This window comes from Bufo bufo, chromosome 2 (assembly GCF_905171765.1).
Source record: "Bufo bufo chromosome 2, aBufBuf1.1, whole genome shotgun sequence".
NCBI classification, from domain to species: domain Eukaryota; kingdom Metazoa; phylum Chordata; class Amphibia; order Anura; family Bufonidae; genus Bufo; species Bufo bufo.
The window spans coordinates 209,770,531-209,796,853 of NC_053390.1; the positions used below are offsets into that span (position 1 = coordinate 209,770,531).

The following is a 26,323-nucleotide window of genomic DNA, read 5'->3' on the forward strand; positions in this document are numbered from 1 at the left end:
ATCACGTCTCTTCTTCCTTAACAGGAAAGAAATGCTGAAAACGCCATTGAAGCCCTCAAGGAGTATGAACCTGAGATGGGCAAAATTTACCGACAGGACCGAAAGAGTGTCCAGAGGATTAAAGCCAGAGATATTGTCCCCGGCGACATTGTCGAAGTTGCTGGTGAGCTTTTCTGTCTAATCTATCGTAACGCGGTGGGCTTGAAATCTGTTGTATGATGGATTCTATTTTAAGCTTCAGTTCTATGTGTAAGGTTAACTCTTTCATTAGATGGCGTTCACTTGTCTAGAGACGATTCCTGGCCCGGGGTAAAGCTTGCAGTGCACTCCTTCCTTTGATGAATTCACTGTGCGGTGCAGGGCTCTGCAGGCTACAAGCTTTAATATGTCTATAAATGTCAGATTGCTTTTAAGAGCAGACATCGGCACAATTTATTGTCGCTCTACACCACTCATGTTACGCAGCTGATGTATGTGGAGCGTGCTACTAATACCTTTTATGTTTAGTATTGTATGGACTTTGCCATAGAATTTGTAGAGAGATGTCCATGTAGGGAATTGCAGCACTTCACCCAGGGATGCATATCTGGAAATGGAATTCTAGGCCGCACGCCAATGACATTTGTATGTCAAAACCGGTCTGCCTTCTGGTGACAGCGCTGAAAATGACGGACTGTGATAAATCGCTTTTATAATGCCCGTTGTGCGTTTCCTTTTATAATGAAATGATTGCAAGTGCAAGCAACTTTAGAACTTTCTACGACAGGTCCGTTATTGCATTTTTTTTTTTTTCACGTACACGTTTTCCTTTCTGACGTCAAACATAAGTGATGGCAGCTGGTTTTAACCCTTTAATGTTTTGCTGGTCATGCGTGCCCGCGGGGTGTTTGTTTCGGCTCTGAATAGTTATACAAAGGATCCATTATATTATAATAAGGATGCCTCGTAGGTGTTTTATTTAACCTGGTATGGTTTCCTGCAGGTGTTTTAAGAACGCAAGCCTCAAAACAAGCTATTACTTCTAATTGCATAAGGAGTCCCACCAGGGACTACTAGCACATGCCGCTCCCTGTGGTACGCCGGAGTCAAATTCACCATGCCAGCCTTTTTGTATGTGCCTTGCAGCTATCGGTGGAGATCTTGCATCTTTCACTGGGGCATTGCATTTTTATTTTTTTATAATGAGGCATGAGTGAAATAATTTTGCCCTGTTTATAAAAAGGACAGCCTTTCGAGCATGGTGATGATGTAAATTCTGTCTTGTTTGATCTTCTCCAGACCTTTTCTTTAACATGAAGCAGAGGTATATTTGTGGTATATGCGCATTAATGTAGCTATTTTAAACTTGGCATTTCTTCCTTACACACGGGCCTGCAGTCATTTCTGGAAAGGCTACTTTATCCGCTCAGTAAATTGTATTAGTGCTGCCGGTAAGGGCCGCAGGTGCCATAGTATTCAGCCATGAAGTCCATCTCCCTATAAGCTGGTGTCGTTCTGTATAGTTAAATGGTTGTATGTACTTGTGTGTCGTGGTATTAATAAATATGTATATATTTTTCTAGTTGGAGATAAAGTCCCAGCAGACATACGACTAACTTCCATCAAATCCACCACCTTAAGAGTAGACCAGTCTATCCTTACTGGTACGTATACTACAGCATGGTTCAGGAATGGTTACCTATGTGGTCCGTAATGGATATGGCTTTAGGGTATTAAAGTAGAAGTAACCGAAGATTTATGTGAAATCCCCCCTTTGTAATGTTCAAATATTCTTATGGTAAATTGACGCCTCAATACCGTGAGAAGCATGGGGTCTGTAATGTCGATCTCTGACAATTTTGCTCGTTTGTTGGTTAATAATGCTGTATAAGGGTGCATTCGCATGACATGGATACCGGCCTATTTGCGTTCCGCAATTTGTGGACCGCACATGGCCGCCACAATAATAGAAAATGCAAATTGCGGGGTGGCAGAATGGAACTATGAGTGTGGACAGCACACTGTGTGCTGTCTGCATCTTTTGCGGACCCGTTCATACGGTTGTGTGAATGAGCCCTTATACTAACTAAGTTAGGAAAACATGGCTGCTTTCACCCAAAAACAGTACCATCCCTGTCCACACATTGTCTGGAATTGCAGCTCTGCCCCATTGACTCCAGTGGAGCTGAGCTGCAATCAGACAGGTATGGCGTTTTTGGAAAAAAGCAGCTATGTTTTTCTAATCCTGGACAACCCCTTTAAGTATGGCTCCTAGCACATTTACCTATATCCGACTGCCTTTTTATTTATTAGAGAGCAAGGGAAGGCTGTAATGCACATAAAAATTTAAAGTGTAACTGAGAGGCAGGTCAGATGTTTACGGACTTGTGGACTTTCTATATGCCCTCAGCTGAGCACTTCTGTCTTTTTAGTTTCATGATCAGTGCGGGTCTCAAAACTCCACCTTCTGAGAACTTCTGATATGTCATAAGTTTTATAAAATCGTAGGTTTCAACCTTAAAGAGGACGTTTTATCGGTCCAAACATTGTGAACTAAGTATCATGACATATACAGTCACTGCACTTACTATTATCCCTGGGCGCCGCTCCGTTATCCCGCTATGCCCTCCGGTATGTTCGGGGACTTGGTTATAGTAGGCGGAGTCTGCCCTTGTTCTGCTGGGCGTCTCCTTCTCCTAGGCCATAGCGCTGGCCAATCGCAGAGCTCACAGCCTGGAGGTTTTTTCTCCCAGGCTGTGAGCTCTGCGATGCGATTGGCCATCGCTACAGCCTAGGAGGAGACGCCCAGCCGAACAAGGGCAGACTCCGCCTACTATAACCAAGTCCCCGAACATACCGGAGGGCATAGCGGGATAACGGAGCGGCGCCCAGGGATAATAGTAAGTGCAGTGACTGTATATGTCATGATACTTAGTTCACAATGTTTGGACCGATGAAAGGTCCTCTTTAAAAAATAAAAATTCTAAAGCAACTTTGTCTTAGGCCCCATGCACTCAACTGTATTTTTTTGTGAATCGGATGTGAACCCATTCATTTCCATGGAGCTGCAAAAAATGTGTACAGAATCCATCTGTCCGTTCCGTGGCCCTACAAAAAAACATAGAACATGTCCTATTCTTGTCTGATTTTCAGACAAGGATAGGACATTTCTACACGGGGTGAAAAAAATAAAATGGTGGCATGAACATGGCTGGCACCAATATTTTGTGGATCCTTGTTTTGCGGACCGCAAAATTAATACGATTGTGTGCATGGGGCCTTAAGATGTTTTGCCCGAGCAGTTTTCTGGGTGTACGTGGCTAACATGGATAATAGCCAGTAACATATGGTGTGTATTTTTAATTTCGCCGTAGTAAGTTAATAGAAGATGAATGATTTAATGTTCTCACTGCAATGTCGGCTGTTTGTTTTGTAGGAGAGTCTGTGTCTGTAATAAAGCACACTGACCCAGTCCCTGATCCCCGAGCTGTAAATCAAGATAAGAAAAACATGCTGTTTTCTGTGAGTTCTCCTTTTATATGGTACAATGTGAGCTTGTTTCTTCTGTGCATTAGTTTCTCAATTTTCATTTTTTTTAAATTTTTTTTCCTCTCTCAATCAGGGTACAAATATTGCTGCTGGTAAAGCCATCGGTGTGGTGGTGGCAACTGGCGTCAACACTGAAATTGGCAAGATTCGTGATGAAATGGTAGCTACAGAGCAAGAGAGGACTCCTCTGCAGCAGAAGTTGGATGAGTTTGGGGAGCAGCTTTCTAAAGTGATCTCCTTAATCTGCATTGCTGTATGGATCATCAACATTGGACACTTTAATGATCCCGTGCACGGTGGCTCTTGGATAAGAGGAGCAATCTACTATTTCAAAATTGCTGTTGCCCTGGCTGTTGCTGCTATTCCTGAGGGTTTGCCTGCAGTCATCACCACTTGTTTGGCTTTGGGTACTAGAAGAATGGCAAAGAAAAATGCAATTGTCAGGAGCTTGCCATCAGTTGAAACACTGGGCTGTACATCAGTTATTTGCTCTGACAAGACCGGTACTCTAACCACTAACCAGATGTCTGTCTGTAGGGTAAGAGATCTCTTCATGTTTACTTTTTAGGAAATAAAAATGTCATTGCTTTTTATTAAAGACTACTCCTACACGGTGACATGTTGCACAATATGAGGATCCCAGTATCTCATTGCGACTAGTCGTATGGGTGGCAGTGTGACACCCCCCCCCCTTATCTAGAGTCAGTCATAGACTGCATTTGGCTTTTTATTATTTTATTTTTTTAGGGGGTCGTACAACTTGCTGTCATCCTAAAAGATTTTACATTAAAGGGGTATTCAAGTTAGCTTATCTCCTATCCACAGGATAGAGGATAACTATTAGATTGTAGGGGGTCCTACTGCTGCGACCCTCATTGATCACAAGAACAGGGGCTCTGTACCCCCTGCAGCCTCCCCTTAAATGAACGGCAGATCGGGCATGCGTGCTGCTGCTGCTTCATTCATTCCTATGGGACTTCCAGAGATAGCTGAGCGCTGTACTAGATTGTCTCCAGAACTCCCATAGGAAAGAATGGAGCGGCCAAACACATGTGGAACCAGCTGCTCTACTCACTTTGGGGGATTACGGACCCCCCGTTCTTGTGATTGAGAGTCCCAGCAGTAGGACCTCCACCGATCTATTAGTTATCCACTGTCCTGTGCGATGGGGATAACCAAATCTAGAGCATCTTGGGCAAAATTTTCTCAGATTTAGGCCTCATGCACACAACTGTATGTATTTTGCAGAACGGAACAGCGGGCCCCTAATAGAACAGTACTATCTTTGTCCATAATGCGGAACAGAAATACGGACAAATGGAATGCACACGGAGTACCTTCTGTTTTTTTTGCAGACCCATTGAAATGGATGTTTTCGTCTGTGGTCCGCAAAAAAAGAAACTGACACGGAATGAAAATACGTTTGTGTGCATGAGGCCTACTCTGCTAACACCTGCACTTCGATAGAGAATGACTGACTGGATTGGCAATGTGCATGCACGACCTGCTTCATCAGAACGGGACCCCCATTCTTCTGATTGGTGGGGGTCCCAGTGGTCGGACCTCTAGTTATCCCCTATCCTGTGGACAGGAGAGAACTTAAAAATGTGGCACAATCCCTTTTAATGAAGACCCTTTTTGTGGCAGGAGCATGACGGCAGCGTTTTGCCTGCTTTATCAATGTCACCTTGAATGTGAGCGGGGTGTAGTACGTTTCCTGCAGCAGCATCATTTTGCTAGTCCGTTGTGCCTGTGGTTCATTGCCTTGTTAAGCGAGTCATGGATGAATGGACAATTTCTGCTTCCATCTCTTGCTGCATTCTAAGTAGAAACGAGATTGCGCCTTTGTCAGAATATGAAAGAAAAGCCTGAAATCGGTGGGCTGCGGGGGGGGGGGGGGGGGGGGGGGGGAAGTATGATCAAATCTATTTTTCATGTTTGTGCTGTAATTCATCAGTGGCAGCTGGCAGACCTGGATTGTGGACCTTAAAATGAAAACCTCATTAGTCTTTTATAGAAGGCCTGGCCAGTCGTCTTGACCTAGTCCGCGCTCGGCAAACACTGATCAGTATTCCGGAGGAGACCAGTTGCAGTCTTGTTACATAACGGCTGTAGTCAGGGCGAGGGTTTTTCTCTAGTGCTTTCCAAGATGTCACAAAGCATGATCTTTCTCCAATTTTAGCGTTTAAGGTGTGGCGATAGCAACCTGCCTCTTGTATGGGATAGCGGCAGCCAGCTGAGGATTTGTCAATGGGTGCAGTGATTTTTTGTGTGTGTTCACACTTGCGCAGTCCGCTTTCTTGAGTTTAGCCAACGCCAGCTATTCATCACAGATTTTTTGTATAAGGCTTGATGTAGCCAAGCTTTGAGATTAATCCATCACTATTTGGAGTACATAGCCTTTTAACAAAAGACACTGAGCCAGAAAGTCAGTAAGTTTCTCCTGCGGTGTTCATGATGTAGTCTGTTTTCTTTAGGTCCTGAGCATACGTTATATTCTGGAACGGTGAACTATTGCTTATCCCAAAGCCTTGACTTAATGACAGTCTGTGAATATTGCCGTGTATAGAGGGTCTTAGGGTTCTGTAACATCGCAGCTGCTTATGACCTGAGCCACGGTCAACAGTATTAGGCCGGGTCCACGTTGTCATAGCCCCTAGCAGGGCTCTCCGTCTTGGGCTGTGCAGTATTCAGATGTGTACCACAATGGGTGCATTTCCTTTAATGGGTCACGTGGAGTCTGCCTTTCTGTTTGTGGTGGACTGTGCTTTTCAGAATCCCAGTGGAGGGTTAAAACACAATGGGAACCCATTGTTAAGGGGGTTATTCAGCATTGGGGTTTGTTTTTAATGGCCTCTGCAGGGTATTGTACCTAGGGAGAAAGTCAGACTCCCCTGCTCCATTCTGCCATATTCTGGTTCCCAGCGTATAAGGTCATGTGTGCTGCTACAGCCAATGGCTGGCCTTACCAGTGATGAGCCCAGTCATTGGCTGCAGTGGTGCATGTGACCCCGTCCAGGGACTGGGGAGCGTGCGGTACAGCACACTGCTCGAGCTAGTGACGACAAGCCCTTTAAAGAGGTTGTTCAGGGTTAGAATTTTTTTTTAGAAACAGCACCACTGCTGTCCATGGACTGTCTCTGGTATAGCAGATCATTTCTAGTCAGATTATAAGGGTCCATTCACATGTCCGCAAATTGCAGACCCATTCATTTCTATGGGGCTGCACGATGTGCTGCCCGGTTCCGGAAATGTTCCCCCAAAAAATAGAACATGTCCTATTCTTGTCCGCAATTGCGGACAAGATTAGGCATATTCGATTATAGTGCCGGCGATGTGCGCACATTGCTGGTGTCCGTCTTTTGTGGATCCGCAAAACATACGGATGTGTGAATGGACCCTAATGGAGAACACAGCCCATGGGCAGGAATTTGCACTGTTCATAGATAAACAGACACTTTTCCTAATTCTGGACAACCCCTTTAAGCATGTAACATAATAACATAGTAAGACATTTGTCCATCCCGTTGGGCCTGTTATCCTGCAAGTTGTAGACTTGTGAGCCAAAAACCAGATTTCCCATAGAGTTTAGCAGAAAAGAAAAACTATAAATTTAGGTGCCATCTGCTTTTGGCCGCTGCTCCTGGGATATTTGGGCGTGGAGTAGTACCTAGTATTTCTTACATGAATAAGCTTGCTGTTTATCGGGTTCTGTGATATTGAAGTTGCAGGTTATGCAGTGAATGGGTGACTTCTGTTATCTCTTGCTGCATTTGGAATAAAATTAGATAGAATTATTGTGGCAGTGGAAATCTGAGGTTGGTTTTGGTGCTGAAGGGAGCTGCTATAATTTAGTATTTGTCAGGGTCTCGGTCCTTGCCACTGCCGTGCCCACGTACTGTATGTATGTTGACTGATGCTGCTAGAATAATATTTAAGCCGAGGCTGCAACCGTGTGAACATGGCCATCAGATCTGCCCTTTTACTGGTCAGGAGAATGTCTTTTAAAGGGAGCCCGTCCTGTTGAGCATGTTATAGAGCAGGAGAAGCTGAGCTGAGATTGAAATATAGTTTTATGTGGAGAGGATTCAGGATTATAATTTATACCTTTTTTTTATATTCCAGCTCATTCTGGGCTTTGAAGTCAAGGAGGCGGGCCCATCAGTGATTGACGGCCTTCCCTCTATGACTGTGTATACAGAGAGCTGTCAACCACTGATAGGACCGCCTCCTGGACTTCAAAGCCCAGAATGTGCGGAGATCTAAAGGTATAAATTACAAGTGTTACTGGATCTCTTCCCATAAACCTAGATATCAATTTGCTGAGCTCATTCTGCTCTATAACAGGCTGCCTGCAGATTACACTGCATTTGAATAGTGACGGGTTCCCTTTAAATCACTAAACACTTTGGAAAGAAAAATGCAAAAAGAAATGAGTCCAGTGTAAGGTTACAGCCACACTTGGCACATTGATGTTACCCAGTGGACAATCTGCAGCGGCTGCAAAGTGAATGGGATCTTAACAAATCTCACCCTCGTGCTGCAGCGATTTTCCACCAGAAAAATCCACACACAACTTGACATGCAGTGTGGATTTTAAATCTGCAGCATTTCAGTTTATGGCGCAGTCTTCTGACACTGATTTCGCCCTTTGTCATGCACAGTCGTGGCAAATCCTGCACTGTGTAGTCCGTACCCTAAGGCAGTGATGGCGAACCTTTTATAGACCGAGTGCCCAAACTGTAACCCAAAACCCACTTATTTATCACAAAGTGCCAACACGGCAGTTTAACCTGAATACTACAGTCCAGTATAGTATCTTTCACATACTTTATCATTTAGCTTTAATAGGCTGCCTACATTCAGTGGGCTGCCTCTGCTGTTCATAGTGCGCCCTACGCTGATGAATGGCAGGAGAAGTCTAAGGCATATTGGTACACCATAGACTCTTTCCAGGGCACAGGTGCCCACAGATAGGGCTCTGAGTGCCGCCTCTGGCACCCGTGCCATAGGTTTGCCACCACTGCCCTAAGGGGTGTTCAGATGGTAAAAGTACAGTTTAGAAGAAACTGTTTACTGGGGAACCTGCATAGGCTGACCCTCTATCTGTTGCAGTTTGTATATCGTGGACATCCGCTGCACCAAGAAGGCGCCTGTCCTTGCTGCTTTATGGTGTCCGTTTTAACTGCAACGTCGTAAATACTAGCGTGTGGGTTTCCCATTGAAAACAAAGGGGAGGGCAGCACAGATTGCACACAAATCTGACGATTCAACCTGGCTTTATGGTCATGTTCTGTCTGGCATCTCTAGTTTCCCCTAAAATGAAATAAATAAAAGGTCCCATTCTGACTGTCTTCTCGTCTTTCCACAGATGTTTGTTGTCGACAGAGTTGAAGGCGACTCCTGCTTTCTGAATGAGTTTTCAATAACTGGCTCCACTTATGCTCCCACGGGAGAAGTGTAAGTTTTTTTTCTTGTCTTTTTGGCTTGCAATTCACACCAGTTTCCTAACAAAAAACGTTATGCTCCAGGAACTTCTTTTCCATTTTAGGAATATTTGTAATTCTTCATTTCTGAATGCAGCCTCTGTTTTTAACTATTTTATACTTAAAGGGGTTGTCCGAGCTTATGATAAATCCTGGACAAGCTCCCTAAGTTCCTAACATATGATGTCTCTGTTCTCTGCGGAGCTGGATGGTCCTTCTGCCACTGCTTGTTTAAATACTGCCGAGTACTGAGATTGGCTGCAGCGGTCACATGCCATATGTTTGCATGTTACCCCCTCATTTTGCAAGCAAGCACAGTTATATGAAAATATGCACCAGATTCATTATTACTTGGGAACTGAAAGTAGATACTAAAACAGACATATTTGCAGAGGTGACAGGTCCTCTTTAATATCTATGGGTAATGTCTATAATGCCCAAAATGCATGCCAGGGGGAAGGGGTTAAAAAAAAAAGCAGCCGCCTGGGCACAGGCAGTTCTGGCAGTGTAGTCTTGGTATTAGAACATGTCTGCAGCTTAGACTATAATGTAAACTTAATTTGCAATGAAGGAAGTGGCAAGTATAATATACATGTCCTATCGCTATGTGTTACCTTGTTTGACATGTAGATATTTTTTTTGTCCATGTACACTATTAGGCATAAAGATGATAAACTTGTGAAATGCCACAAGTATGATGGACTGGTAGAGCTGGCCACGATTTGTGCACTTTGCAATGATTCATCTCTGGACTTTAATGAGGTTTGTATGACTGAAGTATATTTAATGCCTGATACCTGGTGCAGTGCGATATAAAGGGACAATTTATCCTCCAATAGTTCCACTATCTGTCCATTAAGTAATGTGATTCAGAATGAAAAACGGACAGCTGGCGTGTAGACAAGGGCGAGCGCTTTCTTTAGCCAACTGATGACTTTCGGGGTTTTTCACCCTGTTTTCTATTCTACGTTATGAAGTCATGGGGCTCAAAAAAAGGAAGCTGGTTATGGCATTCTGAAGTATGAAAGTGACTTTTATCAGACGGGATTTTCCCTAGCTGTGACTATAGGCCTCTCTGCCGAAATTTAAGGAAGTTGTACATGTTGACTTTTACTTTAAAGACTATATGAAATGCAGTGTGTTACTCAAGAATCATTATTTTTATTATTATTCCTTTTATGATTGTCTTTTCATGAAATATAGGCTAAAGGAGTTTATGAGAAAGTTGGGGAAGCTACGGAGACTGCTCTTACCTGTTTGGTTGAAAAAATGAATGTGTTTGACACAGATCTGAAGGGACTGACGAAAATTGAGCGTGCTAATGCTTGTAACTCGGTAAGTTGCTCTTCTTTACCTAAACACATGTTTTACAGTTATTCTTGGAGTTATTAGAAGGTCTTGACCAATCACATCGGAGAGCATCACCACCAGGGAAGTTTTTCTTTGGATTCAAAGAAAGAAAAGTCACATCTTGCAAACAGACTGACTTTTTTTAATCTATTTTTTTTTTTAGGTCTTGTATCTCAGAAATGGCTGATCATTTATAATAAAGACCAATTAAAATTTAATTTTTAGCCCACAATAAGTAAAATACAATCATAAAAATGCCCCTGAAGGTGTATATAGCTTCAAAGCCTAAATACCTTGTACTCGCAGCCGTTGTGCTGTGTCTGATAAACCTGTTGCATCAAACATAACTACCGTTTAACTGGGCTGATAGCCAAGTGGGGCATGGTGACTATTCTAACTGGTTGCAGAAAATGTAGTCCGTTCTTTCTAGAATAGTTGTGGGATGAGATGTGACTTTGAGGCAGAGAGCTGATGATAAATTCCATCCTATTTTCCAGGTTATAAAACAACTTATGAAGAAGGAATTCACATTGGAATTCTCAAGAGATAGAAAATCAATGTCGGTGTACTGTACGCCAAATAAACCAAGTCGTACCAACATGAACAAAATGTTTGTCAAGGTAATTGCCAAAGTCTTGTAAAGTCAAGAATCTGTACACTTACCTTCATGATGAAAAGTGACACAAATGTGGGCAGTCTGATCAATATTGCACAGGTGTGATATTGATAATTGATAGCCTTACTAATATTTATGTCAAGGGAAGGAGAGCATAACTGGAGAATGTGGTTCATTGTGTGTGTCACTTTACCAGTTACTAATGGTGGTGAACTGAAGGAAGTGACCTTTTTGGAATTTCTATCTTAGCCTTATCCTTCAGCATTTTAACTTTATCCCTTCTTTAGGGTGCCCCTGAGGGCTTAATTGATCGCTGTACCCATATCCGAGTTGGTAGCGGAAAAGTCCTTTTGACTCCAGGAATTAAACAAAAGATAACGAGTGTGATCAGAGAGTGGGGTTCAGGCAGAGACACCCTTCGCTGCTTGGCGCTGGCAACGCATGATAACCCAACACGGAAAGAGGACATGAATCTGCAAGAATCTACCAATTTTATCAACTATGAGGTGAGAGGTTTTGTAGCAGTAGCCATGTTTTAGCTTAATTGTTAAATGAAATGTGTACAACCACTAACTTATCTGTGTGCATATGTCGTGCTGCCTTGAGAATAAATGCGCTGTTTTTATTCTTCGTCTTCAGACCAATCTGACATTTGTTGGCTGCGTTGGAATGTTGGACCCTCCAAGAACAGAAGTGGCCGCATCAGTAAAGATGTGTAGGCAGGCTGGTATTCGTGTGATCATGATTACGGGTGATAACAAAGGAACGGCCGTCGCAATTTGCAGACGTGTTGGTATCTTCCGTGAAGATGAAGATGTTACTGAGAAGGCTTTCACTGGCCGTGAATTTGATGAGCTATCTCTAGCTGCTCAGAGGGACGCTTGCATGAATGCACGGTGCTTTGCTCGTGTAGAGCCGTCACACAAATCAAAAATTGTTGAATTTCTACAGTCTTTTGATGAAATTACTGCTATGGTAAGTTAAGAGGACAGTTTACTCTCTAATAAATGGGGACCCTCTAGCACTGCTGTCTTGCTGCTCTCGAACCATGCGCTCACAGACGGACAAAACTTTAGTTGGGAATTCTTGTTGGCTATGTTTTGTTATTTTTTTTCTCCCACAAGCTGTCCTGCTCCCAATAAAAAAAATTGCTCTTTGGCAAAAAATGCTCCAAAATGTGCATGCATGAATCTAACCTGTCAAAGTATATCCTAAGGACAGGACTCTGTAGCCCTCTCCTATGTTTAAGGCTGGGTTCACATGTCCAGGTAAAACTAAAGAGGTTTCTAGGACTCTAATAATGGTGGTCTATCTTCTAGATATGCAATGTGAATAAGATTGAACTGCAGCTACAAAATGTATGGAGCTGTGTCTGGTAAACCATGAGAAGGCCACAGGGCTCACCCAAGTGATCAGCAGGGGTACTGAAGTTGGATCTGAGATGCATAAACCAAAGATAGGCCATCATTATTTAAAGTCCTGCAAACCCCTTTAAGGCTGAATTCAATGGTGTAGGTTATAACTAAACATAGGAGAGTACCATCCACTGGTGGCCAGTCCACTGATGCAGCTTACCTCATAAAGGGTATGATTCAGGAGGTTGGCACTATCTGTTCTATTTTTTGTATAAAATTTAGGGGAGTCAGTAAAAAAAGTATGTTTTCACGAATGTTAGATTTGTAGTGTGTGGGGAATTTTTTTTTTTTTTTTAGGTTTCAAGTGTGAGTAACCCATCTTTCTCTCCTTTTCAGACAGGTGATGGTGTGAATGATGCCCCTGCTCTCAAAAAAGCAGAGATTGGAATAGCTATGGGATCCGGGACAGCAGTTGCTAAAACTGCTTCCGAAATGGTTCTGGCTGATGACAACTTCTCCACTATTGTAGCTGCTGTGGAAGAGGGACGGGCGATTTACAACAACATGAAGCAATTTATCCGCTACCTCATCTCTTCTAATGTTGGAGAAGTGGTTTGGTGAGTGACATTTTTAACAAAAGATTTTGTTGGCTGTAAAGTTGACAAAACATTTAGCTAGTTCCACAGGTCTACACTATATTTACTATATGTTTTTAAACAAAGAAATATTGAAAATCTGTTAATTTTTATGTTCTCGATTTTATATTTCTTTTTTTCTTCCACTAGTATTTTCCTGACTGCTGCCCTTGGCTTCCCAGAAGCATTAATTCCTGTTCAACTGTTGTGGGTGAATCTAGTAACAGACGGCCTTCCTGCCACTGCATTGGGCTTCAATCCTCCGGATCTGGACATTATGAGCAAGCCACCACGTAATCCCAAGGAACCTCTGATCAGTGGCTGGCTATTCTTTCGCTATCTTACTATTGGATGTAAGTTTGCTTTATCTCAGTAAGGTAATACGCCAAAGAGAGAAAGATAGGGCTCGCACTCAGTAATATTATGAAAATATAAATTTTATTAGTGTCTCCATATGAGACAAATCACAATAAAAACACATAGAAAACAGTAGATGGTGGAAAATGAGCACACAGAATGACACGGAGCACAACTAATACCTGGGATGGCAAGTAGATACAAACAATGAGTATATAAATATAGCACTAATGTGCATATGGGCCAAATAGGATATCAGAAATACATGTAGTTAGGCACCGCTGTAAAGGCTAGGTAAAGGCATCATATATAATAACCAACATATAAATATAAAGTGCAAATATATCAAAGTGGATATATATATATATATCCACTTTGATATATTTGCACTTTATATTTATATGTTGGTTATTATATATGATGCCTTTACAGCGGTGCCTAACTACATGTATTTCTGATATCCTATTTGGCCCATATGCACATTAGTGCTATATTTATATACTCATTGTTTGTATCTACTTGCCATACTGTTTTCTATGTGTTTTTATTGTGATTTGTCTCATATGGAGACACTAATAAAATTTATATATTCATAATATTACTGAGTGCGAGCCCTATCTTTCTCTCTTTGGCGTATTACCATACGTGCTGGCTCTGCACGGGTACTCACTTCTGTGAGTCATTTATTATTGGCGTTTATTTTTATCTCAGTAAGGCTCCATTCACATGTCCGCAAATTGCGGATCCGCAAAACACGGACACCGGCCATGTGCGTCCCGCTTTTTGCGCACCGCACATGGCCAGCACTTTAATAGAAATGCCTTTTCTTGTCTGTGGAGAAGAATATGTTCTATTTTTGCAGGGCCACGGAACTGAAGTGCGGATGCGGATAACAGTGTGCTGTCCACATCTTTTGTGGCCCTGTTGAAAATGAATGGGTCCGCACCCGTTTCGCAAATTGCAGAACAGCTGCGGACCCATTTTACGGACATGTGAATGGACCCTGATAAATATAACCGACAATAGAACCACTTTTGGATCAAATCTCAATTGCCTTGCAGTAACCTTGTAAGAAGGGTTTTTGAAAGTGGAACTTATGGCCATTTTTACACACAAGTTTTACAGGATGATAAATGCTGGTTAAAAAAAGGCAACGTTTTATTGTAATATTTTGAGTGTTTTTATTTTTTGTTTTTCAAGTTCTATAGATAAGCGTATGAAAAGAAAACTATCTTTAGAGCATACCAAAATGTTTTGTATCTAGTGATTTTACTAGTCAGCTTTAGACTTTAAAGTAACTTCTGGACACAAAAAATCCATTGAAAACACCAAAGAAAATCCTGCTAAATTACTAAAAGATACCAAATGTTTTATTTGCGTTGCTGGATCTTATTGTGGCCTTCTATTAAACAGGTTATGTTGGTGCCGCTACAGTTGGAGCCGCAGCCTGGTGGTTTATTGCAGCTGAAGATGGACCAAGAGTTACTTTCTACCAACTGGTATTCATCTTGACTTATTTTTTATGATATCTCATTTAACATCTCAAATCATATCATCCTCATATATATATATATATATATATATATATACTGATTTCTCATTGTAGAGCCACTTTCTTCAGTGCAAACCGGACAACCCAGAATTTGCAGACGTTTCATGTGAAGTCTTTGAGTCTCCATACCCAATGACTATGGCATTGTCTGTCCTAGTTACTATTGAAATGTGTAACGCTTTGAACAGGTAACGTCTGCTGCCATTTCCTAGATTAGGGTTTTCTGTTTTTTAAAGGAGCCTTTAGACTTGCCTTTGCTATTTAATGTTTCCATTCTAAGAAGTTATAGCTAGATGCCATTATTCTGTTCATTCCCCTGTAAAAGTACTACCCATGGATAAATGCATCTCTGGTAAGTGGTATGGACGCCCAAACTCCCTATTAGGTCTGTGTTCCACCTTTGTGTCTTTTAATTTGTTAAGGGCAAATAATTTTGGATGAATTTGTAGCTGTTTATTGAATATGGAGCTCGCAGAGACTGTTAGGACTCCTAGTGTCCAACTTTCATTTTCTCTTTCTTACAGCTTGTCTGAAAACCAGTCCCTTCTGAGAATGCCTCCATGGGAGAACGTCTGGCTCCTGGGCTCCATTTGCTTATCCATGTCACTTCATTTCCTAATTCTTTATGTAGAGCCATTACCGGTATGTTCACATCACACAGCCAGTAATGATTGAGGTAGTTCTATCAGCCGGAGCTGACCTTCTGACCTTTTTTTCTCCTCTTCTCTATAGCTTATCTTCCAGATTACCCCGTTGGACTTGATTCAGTGGTTGATGGTGCTGAAAATCTCATTACCTGTTATACTTCTGGATGAGGCACTTAAACTTGTTGCCCGTAACTACTTGGAACCTGGTAAAGAGTGTGAAAAGCCTGCCGCCAAACCGTGCACTTTTTCCGCATGCACTGAGGGGATTTCTTGGCCGTTTGTGTTCATTTTCTTGCCTTTGATTATCTGGCTTTACAGCACCGACACTAACATTACTGAGATGTTCTGGTCTTGACTGACATTTTTACAGAATGGAAATGTTTAACTTAACCTGTTCATTTTTTTTATTTTATTTTTTTATTGTTTAAAGCAACTGTCTATTTCTGCTGAATTTTCACATGAACTTAGTGCTGGTGAAGGCAAGTTTGTTTCTCATACTAGGTCTTATTTTCTCATTTTGCTCCCATCTACCCCATCCAAACCTCTTGACAGCCACGTGGACAAGAGGTTTTTTTTGTTTGTTTTTTTATACATAATGTTCTTTATGTTCTTTGCCGTGTACAGAGGACTAACTATTTTATGCAAATATTTTTTGTAGATGGGAAATGCATGTACAGTGTTCAGTTTCATAATATCCATTCTCATTTAAAGAAGCATAAAACAAAAAAAAAGGAAGCAAAAAGGAACTCTAATTTGATCCAATGGACATTATCTGCTGAAAATTCGTAGCAGATTTAGGGAACGTGTGACAATAATTAACTAAAATTACAAAGCATGCTCTGTGTTTCTGCATGGTCATTTGGTTTTGATTCTCATTATACTGTCTGTCTGATAGGCTTTTTTTCTTCTTTTTTTTAATCTAGCCATAAGCCAGTTTTTTTTCTGCACTAAGCAGATAACTGCTACCTCAGTCAGTATTTTGTGTTCCAGTCTCTCATTTCACTTCTTTTCTGTTTACACCACTCTGATTCTCTGTAAGAGGTATGCCCATTCTTGCTTGTGCAGACTTCCCAACAAGTTCAAATCGTTTTCCTTCCATTCATTTTTAAGGTTATTTATTTAAATGTCTAATGTATTTTTATTGTAGCCACCCCCCCCCCCCCCCCCCCCGTGTTGCCCATTTCATGGACTATACTTCACAGCCTAGTTAAAAAAAAATAATAAAACCTTTTAATGGACAGAGCAACATGTCTTGTCTTACGAATGCTTGATCACCATAAGTTCCTTATGTTTTCTTTTCTTTTTTAATAATTATTCATTTTCTATATAGAACGTTATGTATGCGTGTAATCAGAAAATTGCACTGCAACGATGCAGCTGGATTATATTTCAGTTCGCAAGCGACCATCCACCTGTTATCATTGCAAGTTATTCTTCTAACCTGTATTAACCAGAGTTGGGGAAATAACTTTGTATTTAACTTCCTGTTTTATTTTGTAAAACCTGTAAATAGCACATGACCAAATGAACATATTGTATAGATCTATTTTTATTTTAAAGTGACACTAATAACCCTCATTTAACTGTTAGAGCATGTTTTCAGGTTGACTTCCCTCAGCCACCAAAGTTTAGGTCATTAAACGTCCTAATTGTGGTGTTTTTCTCCAAATGCCTTCCAACACTTCAACTAAAGTGAGTATTCATTGCCTTTGAAACACTCCGTCGTAGCCGGTTCATGTAACGATGCAAGAAATTACAGTCTGTATTGTTGCTAAAGAATAAAAGTGGTTAAGTTTCCCATTACTTTGAGTCTGTCCTACACTTACATTGCACATGCAGGAGTCGTTCCACCAATCCAGGTATATTGCTGCTGGCTTGAGCTGAAATCATCTCACAATACAAAGAGAGGGCTTGTGCCCTTGTCATGGGGTCCTGGGTCACTACAGTCCTCCATAAGCAACCATCAGTCACCTTGCTTTGAATAGTTTCAGACAGGTAGGGTATTCCAAATCACCAGCTGTAGGACGCATGGAGGGCTGAGCTTCCCTTTTGGTTCAGAGCAGTGTAGAAAGTAAGGTGAACACTTTATGAAGTGTGTGTGTCCACCCCCCCAGCCCAGACTGAAAAGGCTGCTTTTTGGCCACATTATTGAACTTTACTAGGCCTTTTGGTTGTATGTGTCCGATACCCCTAGTGGCTTTAGCTGCAGCATGATAAAGGACAGAGAATCACGGGACAGTTGCCTTTAAGGTAAGTGGCATTTGGGGTATGTATAACTCTGTAAATGGGGAATTGAGTTTTTGCCTTTAAAGTGTAACTGCCAATTTTTTTTTTTTCTTCTAATATGTAGGGACAGGGATAAGAAATTGTTTTTCTAATCTACATTATTTAGCGAATTTGAACAATTCTAGGAGAAAAATTGCACTGACGTTTGTTAGCAGCACTCTAATACAAGCATTGCTAAGGAATATCCATCTGCACAGTACTGGACCGTGAAAACGCTGGGCTCATTGCTTTTGCCCTCCCTTCCTCCTATATATGCCTAAAAATGACCATGTGTACTATCTATCACACACGGTCCTTTTTAGGCATATAAATGAGGGGCAATGTGAGGGCAAAAGCGGTGAGCCCAGAGTCTTCACTGTACTGTGCAGATGGATATTCCTTGGCAGCGCTCATTTTAGAGAGCGCTGCTAACGGACACTTCAGAGCAGTTTTTCTTCTAGGAATGTTCAAATTCGCTAAATAAAGAATATTAGGGGAAAAAAAACATTTTTTCCCTGTCCCTATAAATGGCGGTAACACTTTAAATGTAAGGCGTGGTATACATGAAGATAAAATACAGGCATGAGGGGATGGCTTTGACTAGTGTGCCTTTTTAAAAGAATGTCATTAACTGCAGCAAACGGACACATTACAGCCGTCACTTGTTGATGGCCGCCTGCTTTTGTGGGGACAACATTCTACAGTGAAACCACTTGAGTGGCGATAATTGCAAACATCTAGTCGGTTTGCGATGGGCTGGTTAGTATTCTGTATGTGTTTTGGCGCCTTACTCAAGTCTTAAGAAGTTTTAATGGGTTGCCAGGTTACTAAGGTGCCTGTTTAGGCTACACCAGAAATCAAAGGCATGTCTTTACGAATGTGGTTGGCACATAAAACCTTGTATGTGACCATATAAACATGAAATACTGTATATATGCACTGCTGCAAACAGGAGAGATTGGTTTGTATATTATGCTGCTTTTACTAAATCTGAAGAGTAAGAAAATGATGATTATCATAGGGGAAAAAGAATCTGTTTGTGGGGAAACTTGATGCAACATCCACTATACCAAACTGGAGTTTGGGTGGTTAGTTGGCTTGTTTAGTACTCTAAGCACATGCTTCTGGAAGCTGCTACGGTCGGTCAGCAATGCCTTCTAATTAGTGATGCTGGTAGCACAAGATCTTCTGACGTGTCCTCCAGAAGCTCTGCTCTGTCCTACGAGTGTAATTACAGTTGGCATCTTACAGCATGTTCACACTTCTTCATGTAGCAAATGCTCAGCTTTGTAAAGTACCAGCACAGTGGATGAGATTGTAAGAAATCTCATCCATACGCTGCTAAGAGGAAGAAAAAAAATGCAGTGTGAATTGTCCTGTGGTGCAAATTTTAAATCTGCTGCATGTCCATTTATGTTGTAGACCATGTTGTAATTCATGTGTTGTGTTTTTTATTTTTTATTTTTTTGCCACTATTTTACGTTCTGTGTGGATGTAGCTTTATAGAGCATCGATTGAAGGCGGTTGTCCTGCCGTGAACATATCTAGCCACAGGATAGGTGATACCGTAAATGTCTGATCACTGGGGACCTTACAGGGTTCACTAGAATGGGAGTCCCAAGCACTCTATTCTATCATCCCCACAGAGACTGACTGGAGCGGCAGGGAGCTTGGATGACAACCACTCCATTCAAACTCCTTGTTTCAGTGTTCCTCCAGTGAGGAGGAAGAAGGTTCTCTGGACCCTGTTCTCGTGATCCCTGTGGTTCACCAGCGGTCAGATTTTGAGCACCTATACTGTACATTAATAGTAAATGTTCTTTGTTGCTCAACCTCTTTAAAGTGTTTGTGTGGTGCAATCTGCTGTCTTTTTCCTTATTTCTTGTCCACCGCACACGCTCAGTTTAGATCTTCAGCTGCCACCAGCCATGTTATGTCTTCTGTGGCAGTTACAGGGAAAGAGCTACAGCAGAAAGAACATGCCCCCTGAGCTGTGATGGGGAGAAAGCTGCGACAGAAAGTGTTAGTGTACTATGATGGCTCATTTTTTACGTCAATCATCACATAGCTGCTTCAAGTGTGTGTGTGGCACTAATGAAATTGAATGGTTGTGAAAAATTTTAACTTTTGCAAGTGCTTTATAAAGGGGGTTTAAAATGAAAACCTTACTCTCCCTCACCAGTCCCCCCCACTTCTGGTCCTGGCTTGATTTTGCCCAAAATGTGAGGAAAAGCCTGCTCAGCTGCTACAGCCGACCAGTGGCTGAGCAGACCTTACCTGGCATTCCAGCGTGTGAAGCAGCAGGGACAATTATCGGTCAGGGGTATTTATTTATTTATTTATTTATTTTTTTTAACCAGTTCCTCTCGTTTTTCAAGATCTGCTTGTGCACCTTAACTGGAAAACTTCAGTGTCTGCTTCATGAGAAGGATGATTAGCCCTGGGATTGTGGTGACATCTTGTTATAGAACGTGAGCTGTGTCTTTTAACAAGCTCTGCATCTTTAGAGATCTTGATACGAGTTAGTGTTAGGCTAGTTTCATACTAGTGTTAAAATCTTCTGGCAGAGAAACTGCCTGCTGAAGTTCATTGAATTCAGCAGGAAAGGGCCAGACCACTGCTAGGCCCCGTTGACTATAAAGGAATCCGGCCTGTTTCTGCAATAGTGTCGGGATTCGGATGGACAAAAAACTGTGCTTGCAGCCTGCCAGATTTTTATTGAATTTTTTGTTTGTTAATGTCGGTGTGAAACTAGCCGAATAAAACACCAAGAAATGCAGTCATAGAATTTTTGCGTTTTTTATTATTTTTTTTAAATCCACCCTTTAGCAGATGTTTTGGCCATTATCCTTTATCATCAGATACTGCGCTCCAGTATCTGTTGTACCAGTGAACAGCAGGTTTTATTGAGCGCTAATGGTCTGTTTCTATTTATTCATTTAAAGGGGGCTGTGCAAGGGTAGAATACTGATGACCTTTCCTCCGAATAGGTCATCAGTATTAGGTTGGCAGGGCTCACACTCCTCTGCCGTTCAGCTATTTAAAGCACCTTGACCCTTCAAACAGTAGAAGGGCAGGTGTGCCAGGAGTGTGACCCCTGCCGACCTGATACGGATTACTTAAACCTGAGGAAAGATAATCAGTGTTAGGCCTCTTGCACATGAACGTTGTGTACCCGTGGCCGTATTGCGGGTCCGCAATACACGGGCACCGACCTGTGTGCACTCCGCATGACAGATGCGGACCCATTCACTTGAACGTGTCAGCAATCAGAGATGCGGAACGGAAGCACGGATCGGAACCCCACGGAAACACTACGGAGTGCTTCCACACCGCATAAAAATATAACTTTTTTTTGTTGTGTGGCCGGATCACGGACCCATTTATGTTGAATGGGTCCCAATCCATCCCAGCTGCCGCACGGATGTTCCCCGTGCATTGGGGATTGCAAATTGCAGTCCCCAATGCATGGAACGGATGCAAAACGTTTGTGTGCAAGAGGCCTTATACTACTGCACAACCCCTTTAAACAAATTTTTTTGTTGTTGTACTGGAACAAGTGGGTGACTTTTGAACCTCCATTGATGCCTCCTTTATTTTGATCCGTCAGACATCAATCATGTTACTGTCTGGCTTGAAGGAAGCCCAAATTTGGATTCGCTTGCCCTTTTCAACTTGTTCTATACACTTGCCAAATATTCTTTTTAAGATTTTCACTACAAACAAGTTAAATGGGGGGAGGATTTTTTTTGTTTGTTTTTTTTGTACTATGTTCAGATAAAAAAAATGGAAGAACTGCAGTCTTGTGGCACAGAAGAGCTTCACATGTTATGGTAAATCGTATTTCATTAGTGACATTTATTTTTAGCTGAAGCATTATTGCTTTTTAATTATTTGGTTAGATTTGGCTGGAAATATAGCTGCCATCTTTAGCAGTTTAACTCGAAGCATTTTTGCTAGAAAGAGGTTCAAGCCTACTATGTCCTTAAATGGATGCATAAAAAGCGAGCATTCCTAGTGACCAAGCTGTGTTTAACTCTACAGTCTGAGACATCAGAGCTGCCAGGAAAGTCTTGTATTACTATTTTTTCCATTGCATTTCACCAATCTTTCATAATATATTACCTAATTATACTCCTTAAGCAGGAGAATTATTCTTCTGAATACTTTGTCCAGTTTAGGGGATTTTAGAATATTAGTTTCCATGATTTATTTTTAACTTTACCAGATAAAGCTTGCACTTGGCATAATGTGCCTTTTTGTAGCTTGACATTCTCTTCAATTAGGCAATAAGGTTAGGGCTACTCCGTGACTTTTCATTGCTCACAAGTAGCAGTAAATTTCAGAATTGGCAAAATGCATCCTCAGTTTTATGGTCAACCTTGCAACTTTTGAAAAAAGTCTAGCCTCCGTTGGAATTTTTTGTGATGGTTTGAAGGTTCTCCTTTTTCCTTGTCCTACCACAGTGTTGCAGCATTTGTGTGACCACATATCTTCATGTTCTAGCCTAAAGTAGGATTCGCTAGAATTGTGAATCTTTGTACTAAAATGTAAAGCTAATGGCTGGCAAGTGGCATTTAATTACTTGCTATGGCATGCTGAAGATATTTCTTTTTTTGTTTTGTACAGCAAGGTTTCGCAACCTGCAGTCCTCTATGCTAGTGGTTTTTGTTTTTTTGCAGTTCCTTGGTGGCTTACATGCAGTTTCCGTGTCTGAGAAGGGGTGACACACTTGGGGTCAGCCAAATATTAATGGTGCATTATGTAGCCATCTCTAGATCACCCATATGTCAGGAAAATCGGGTTCCATGACCCTTGTCTGGCACTCCAGTTGTGTTGGGGAGATGGCAGTCTGTATGCAGTTACCACCACACCATCATTTTCAATGGAGGGTGCCTTATGAATGCATGGTTTTGTCCTCTCGGTAATGATGATTGGGGGGACATGGGAACCTCCCATTCATCCATTAAGTGGGAGTCCTGGAAGAAGAACCTGCACCCATCAGCCATTTATGGCATAAAGCTTTGTACTGTACTTTGTTGACCCTTATATCAAAGACTGTTGTGCACCCTCATTGTCCTTTTTTGGCATATTCGTGGCCTATGAACAGTAGTATGGCCTTCCATTGAATATAATGGGAGGTGGAATCTGCGCAGACGTCAGTGTGTGTGCTTGTGTTTTTTTTTGCAGTCTTAGAAAAACCAAAAGTGAATTCAAAAGTAGGGGGAAATAAATATAATTATATAAAGTACTCTCCTTCCTGCTGGATCCACTTTGTCTCAGATCAGCAAATACAGTGACTTTAAAAAGGTTCATCCCTGTGAGTTACTGGATAATCTTTCTCACTAGTGGATTAGTAATCTGTACTTTTTATAATCATTCTGGCCTTGCTCTCCAGCATTGACTTCCTGTTTGCACCAGTGTCCACTGGTTTCATGTTTGGGGGGAAAATATTCACAATGTTTGCCAACAAATGTTTGGTTCTATCTTAAAATCTGACATAAGACATGCACCCGTTATGGTGTAGCTTACTGTCCCAAAGTCTAGTCTATCTACAAATAAGCGAAAATTGTAGTGTGGGACATGGTATATGTGGTTGTATCATTCAAAGATAGTAGCAAGTCAAAGTTGTTGTTTTTTTGTGATCAATTTACAAGTAAACTCCATTTCCCCATCCATCGGCAAGCTTATCGCAAGGGAGGTGATTTGCAAAGAGTGAACAGGATAAAGGAACATTTAAAGTAGTTTTATAATAGAATAACAACTATGGTTCATCCACACGGGCATATGACTGCTCCATGCAACCTTGAATTGTATGGAGCCGTAATAGGGCACCCATACACAATTGTAGGCCCTTGCTGTGCTCTGTATTCCTGCAATGTCATACTCTCATGAATCTAGCAGAAAAAGAATTGTAGCATGCTCCTTTTGGATTTAAGATGTATAAGTTTCTCCCCCCATAAGCTATGCTTACATTATGTACGGTGGCATAGACAACCTCTGTGCACTTGCAGGGTCCGTGCACTCTGCTTTCACATAGCTGGACCCCTAATCTGCTGGGTTTTAATTCTTGTAGAAATCGTTCTGGTAACAGAGGTGTTAGTTTATTCCTTATCACTTCTTGTTTTAGCTGGTGGGACTTAAGGATTGCAGCCTAGGGTTCCTGACCACCTAATCCAGGCAGAGCAATAGGGTGCAGCCTAGGGTTCCTGACCACCTAATCCAGGCAGAGCAATGGGGTGCAGCCTAGGGTTCCTGACCACCTAATCCAGGCAGAGCAATGGGGTGCAGCCTAGGGTTCCTGACCACCTAATCCAGGCAGAGCAATAGGGTGCAGCCTAGGGTTCCTGACCACCTAATCCAGGCAGAGCAATGGGGTGCAGCCTAGGGTTCCTGACCACCTAATCCAGGCAGAGCAATGGGGTGCAGCCTAGGGTTCCTGACCATCTAATCCAGGCAGAGCAATGGGGTGCAGCCTAGGGTTCCTGACCATCTAATCCAGGCAGAGCAATGGGGTGCAGCCTAGGGTTCCTGACCACCTAATCCAGGCAGAGCAATGGGGTGCAGCCTAGGGTTCCTGACCACCTAATCCAGGCAGAGCAATGGGGTGCAGCCTAGGGTTCCTGACCACTAGTTCACGCAGAGCAATGGGGAAGGCTTCTGCTGCAGCCAATTGTCTTGCAGCCAGAAACTGTTGTGATTGTCGAAATAACTGGCACACACACAGCAGTTCTTTCTATATTCATGCTGTTTTGAATATGACTGGCTAGGATCAAAATAAAGGAGGATATTGGGGGATGAACTGTTCGGATGCTTAGTATTTTCTGCACTTGACATTATAAATACATTTGCCTATTCATGGTTAACAAATAAGCAGGTTTACATTTTTTCTTTTACTATAATCCTTCCCACCTTGTTTGATTCTCAATAGTTTGCTAAACAAAAGTATTATACAAAAATGACCAACATTTGTAGGTGCATCTCATCTAGTAGTGTAGTGTTGTCAAGCTACTGTGGGTATGAGTAGTTTGACTAAACAGCCTGGTATTGTTTGCATCTTAACATTGTCATTTCCATTCTTGAGCTCACAAGATGGTGTGACCTTGAATACACCCAAGTTGGATCCTGTAGAATAGAAAAATGATCTATGTTCATGTTGATCACAAGAAGAGTATAAGAAACGGGTCACTGAAATACATGCCCGGTTATATTCTAAAGCGTGACAAATCACTACTTTTAACCTTTCACCTCTACTACTTTACCTGGGGAAATTAACACACTTCTTCATCCACACACTAATGAACATGTTTGAAATTCACCGTGCACATGAATGCTCTTAACCACTGTGATATCAAATTGTGTATGTAGGGTCATGGAACAATGAAGCGAAATACTTTTAGGAAGCCATTCAGAAATCAAGCCATGCACCATACCGGTGTTTAGGTTTTTCAAGATGTCTTTCTAGTTAAAGCATTGACCATTTGAACCAGGTTGACAGCTAAATTAGTTTAATATTCTCCATTATTTGAGAACTACTGATAATCTTCTGAGTGGTAGTAAAATATAACCAATATTGTGTTAGCCATGTTACGGATGTTTTTAAAGGGCATCTGTCAGCAGAATGGTACCAATGAAACTGGCTGACCTGTTACATGTGCCCTTGGCAGCTGAAGGCATCTGTGTTGGTCACATGTCCATATGTGCCCGCATTGCTGAGAGAAATGTTTTAATGTTTGCAAATCAGCCTCTTGGAGCAACGGGGGCGTTGCCTTTGCATCTAGTTCTGCTCTCTGCAACTGCTGTGCCCTCTGCACTTTGACAAGGGCAGGTGTGACATTTTCACTGCCTGTTCCTGTCAATCAAAATGGAGAGGGAGCGGCAGTTGCAAAGAGAGCAGAGCCTCTAGGAGTAATGACAACGCCCCCGTTGAGGCTCATCTGCATATATTAAAACCTTTTTTTCTCAGCAATTCGGGCACATATGAACATGAGACCAACACAGATGCCTTCAGCTGCCAGGCGCACATGTAACAGGTCAGCCAGTGTCATAGGTACAAATCTGCTGACAGATGTCATTTAAATAGAACTGCATTATTGAGTCCTTTGTAATATTGGCCCTACCATGCATTCTCACTGCTGTTAGAGCATACAATGGAACTATATATGCATAGTTAAATTCTTCTAGATCAAAATTTTCTAAAACATTCACACTTGCAAATTGTAGATTTGTGTTTTATGTTTAAAAACTGGTCCCAAATACGCATTCTGTGTTTTAATGCATAATATAGTCCAATCGAATTTCAGATGATGGCTGTATTCTCCATGTAGAAGTAAAAACTGATTCATGTACCCCCTACTGTAAGTTTAAAAGAATATTGGAAATAAGGGGTTTATTGCCAATAGAATAGACTGCAGGATGACTGAATTTATACAACTCGTCTAAAGGGGTGGTTCCATCCATGACGTTTTTTGAAAGCAGCGTACAATGGTGTAAAATAGCAAAGATGTAATACAACCATTGCCACCCTCCTGC

At 41.8% G+C, this 26,323-nt stretch overlaps 1 protein-coding gene across 3 annotated transcripts in view; it reads left to right on the forward strand.

The window, feature by feature from the left end:
- Window positions 1–26,323, forward strand: part of ATP2A2 (ATPase sarcoplasmic/endoplasmic reticulum Ca2+ transporting 2) — a 40,846-nt gene that overhangs the window by 11,137 nt on the left and 3,386 nt on the right. Inside the window, exons 5-20 of one of the 3 annotated variants that reach the window (XM_040416071.1) lie at window positions 25–163; window positions 1,563–1,643; window positions 3,416–3,501; window positions 3,602–4,066; window positions 8,900–8,988; window positions 9,674–9,776; window positions 10,218–10,349; window positions 10,862–10,984; window positions 11,268–11,486; window positions 11,620–11,955; window positions 12,732–12,952; window positions 13,121–13,323; window positions 14,741–14,826; window positions 14,934–15,067; window positions 15,404–15,521; window positions 15,612–15,732. In XM_040416071.1, coding sequence (XP_040272005.1) covers window positions 25–163; window positions 1,563–1,643; window positions 3,416–3,501; window positions 3,602–4,066; window positions 8,900–8,988; window positions 9,674–9,776; window positions 10,218–10,349; window positions 10,862–10,984; window positions 11,268–11,486; window positions 11,620–11,955; window positions 12,732–12,952; window positions 13,121–13,323; window positions 14,741–14,826; window positions 14,934–15,067; window positions 15,404–15,521; window positions 15,612–15,732 — 2,656 coding nt within the window. Of the gene's footprint in view, window positions 1–24; window positions 164–1,562; window positions 1,644–3,415; window positions 3,502–3,601; window positions 4,067–8,899; window positions 8,989–9,673; window positions 9,777–10,217; window positions 10,350–10,861; window positions 10,985–11,267; window positions 11,487–11,619; window positions 11,956–12,731; window positions 12,953–13,120; window positions 13,348–14,042; window positions 14,064–14,740; window positions 14,827–14,933; window positions 15,068–15,403; window positions 15,522–15,611; window positions 17,330–26,323 lie in introns of those variants that run through there. The other 2 variants (XM_040416070.1, XM_040416072.1) reach the window with 2 other exon arrangements.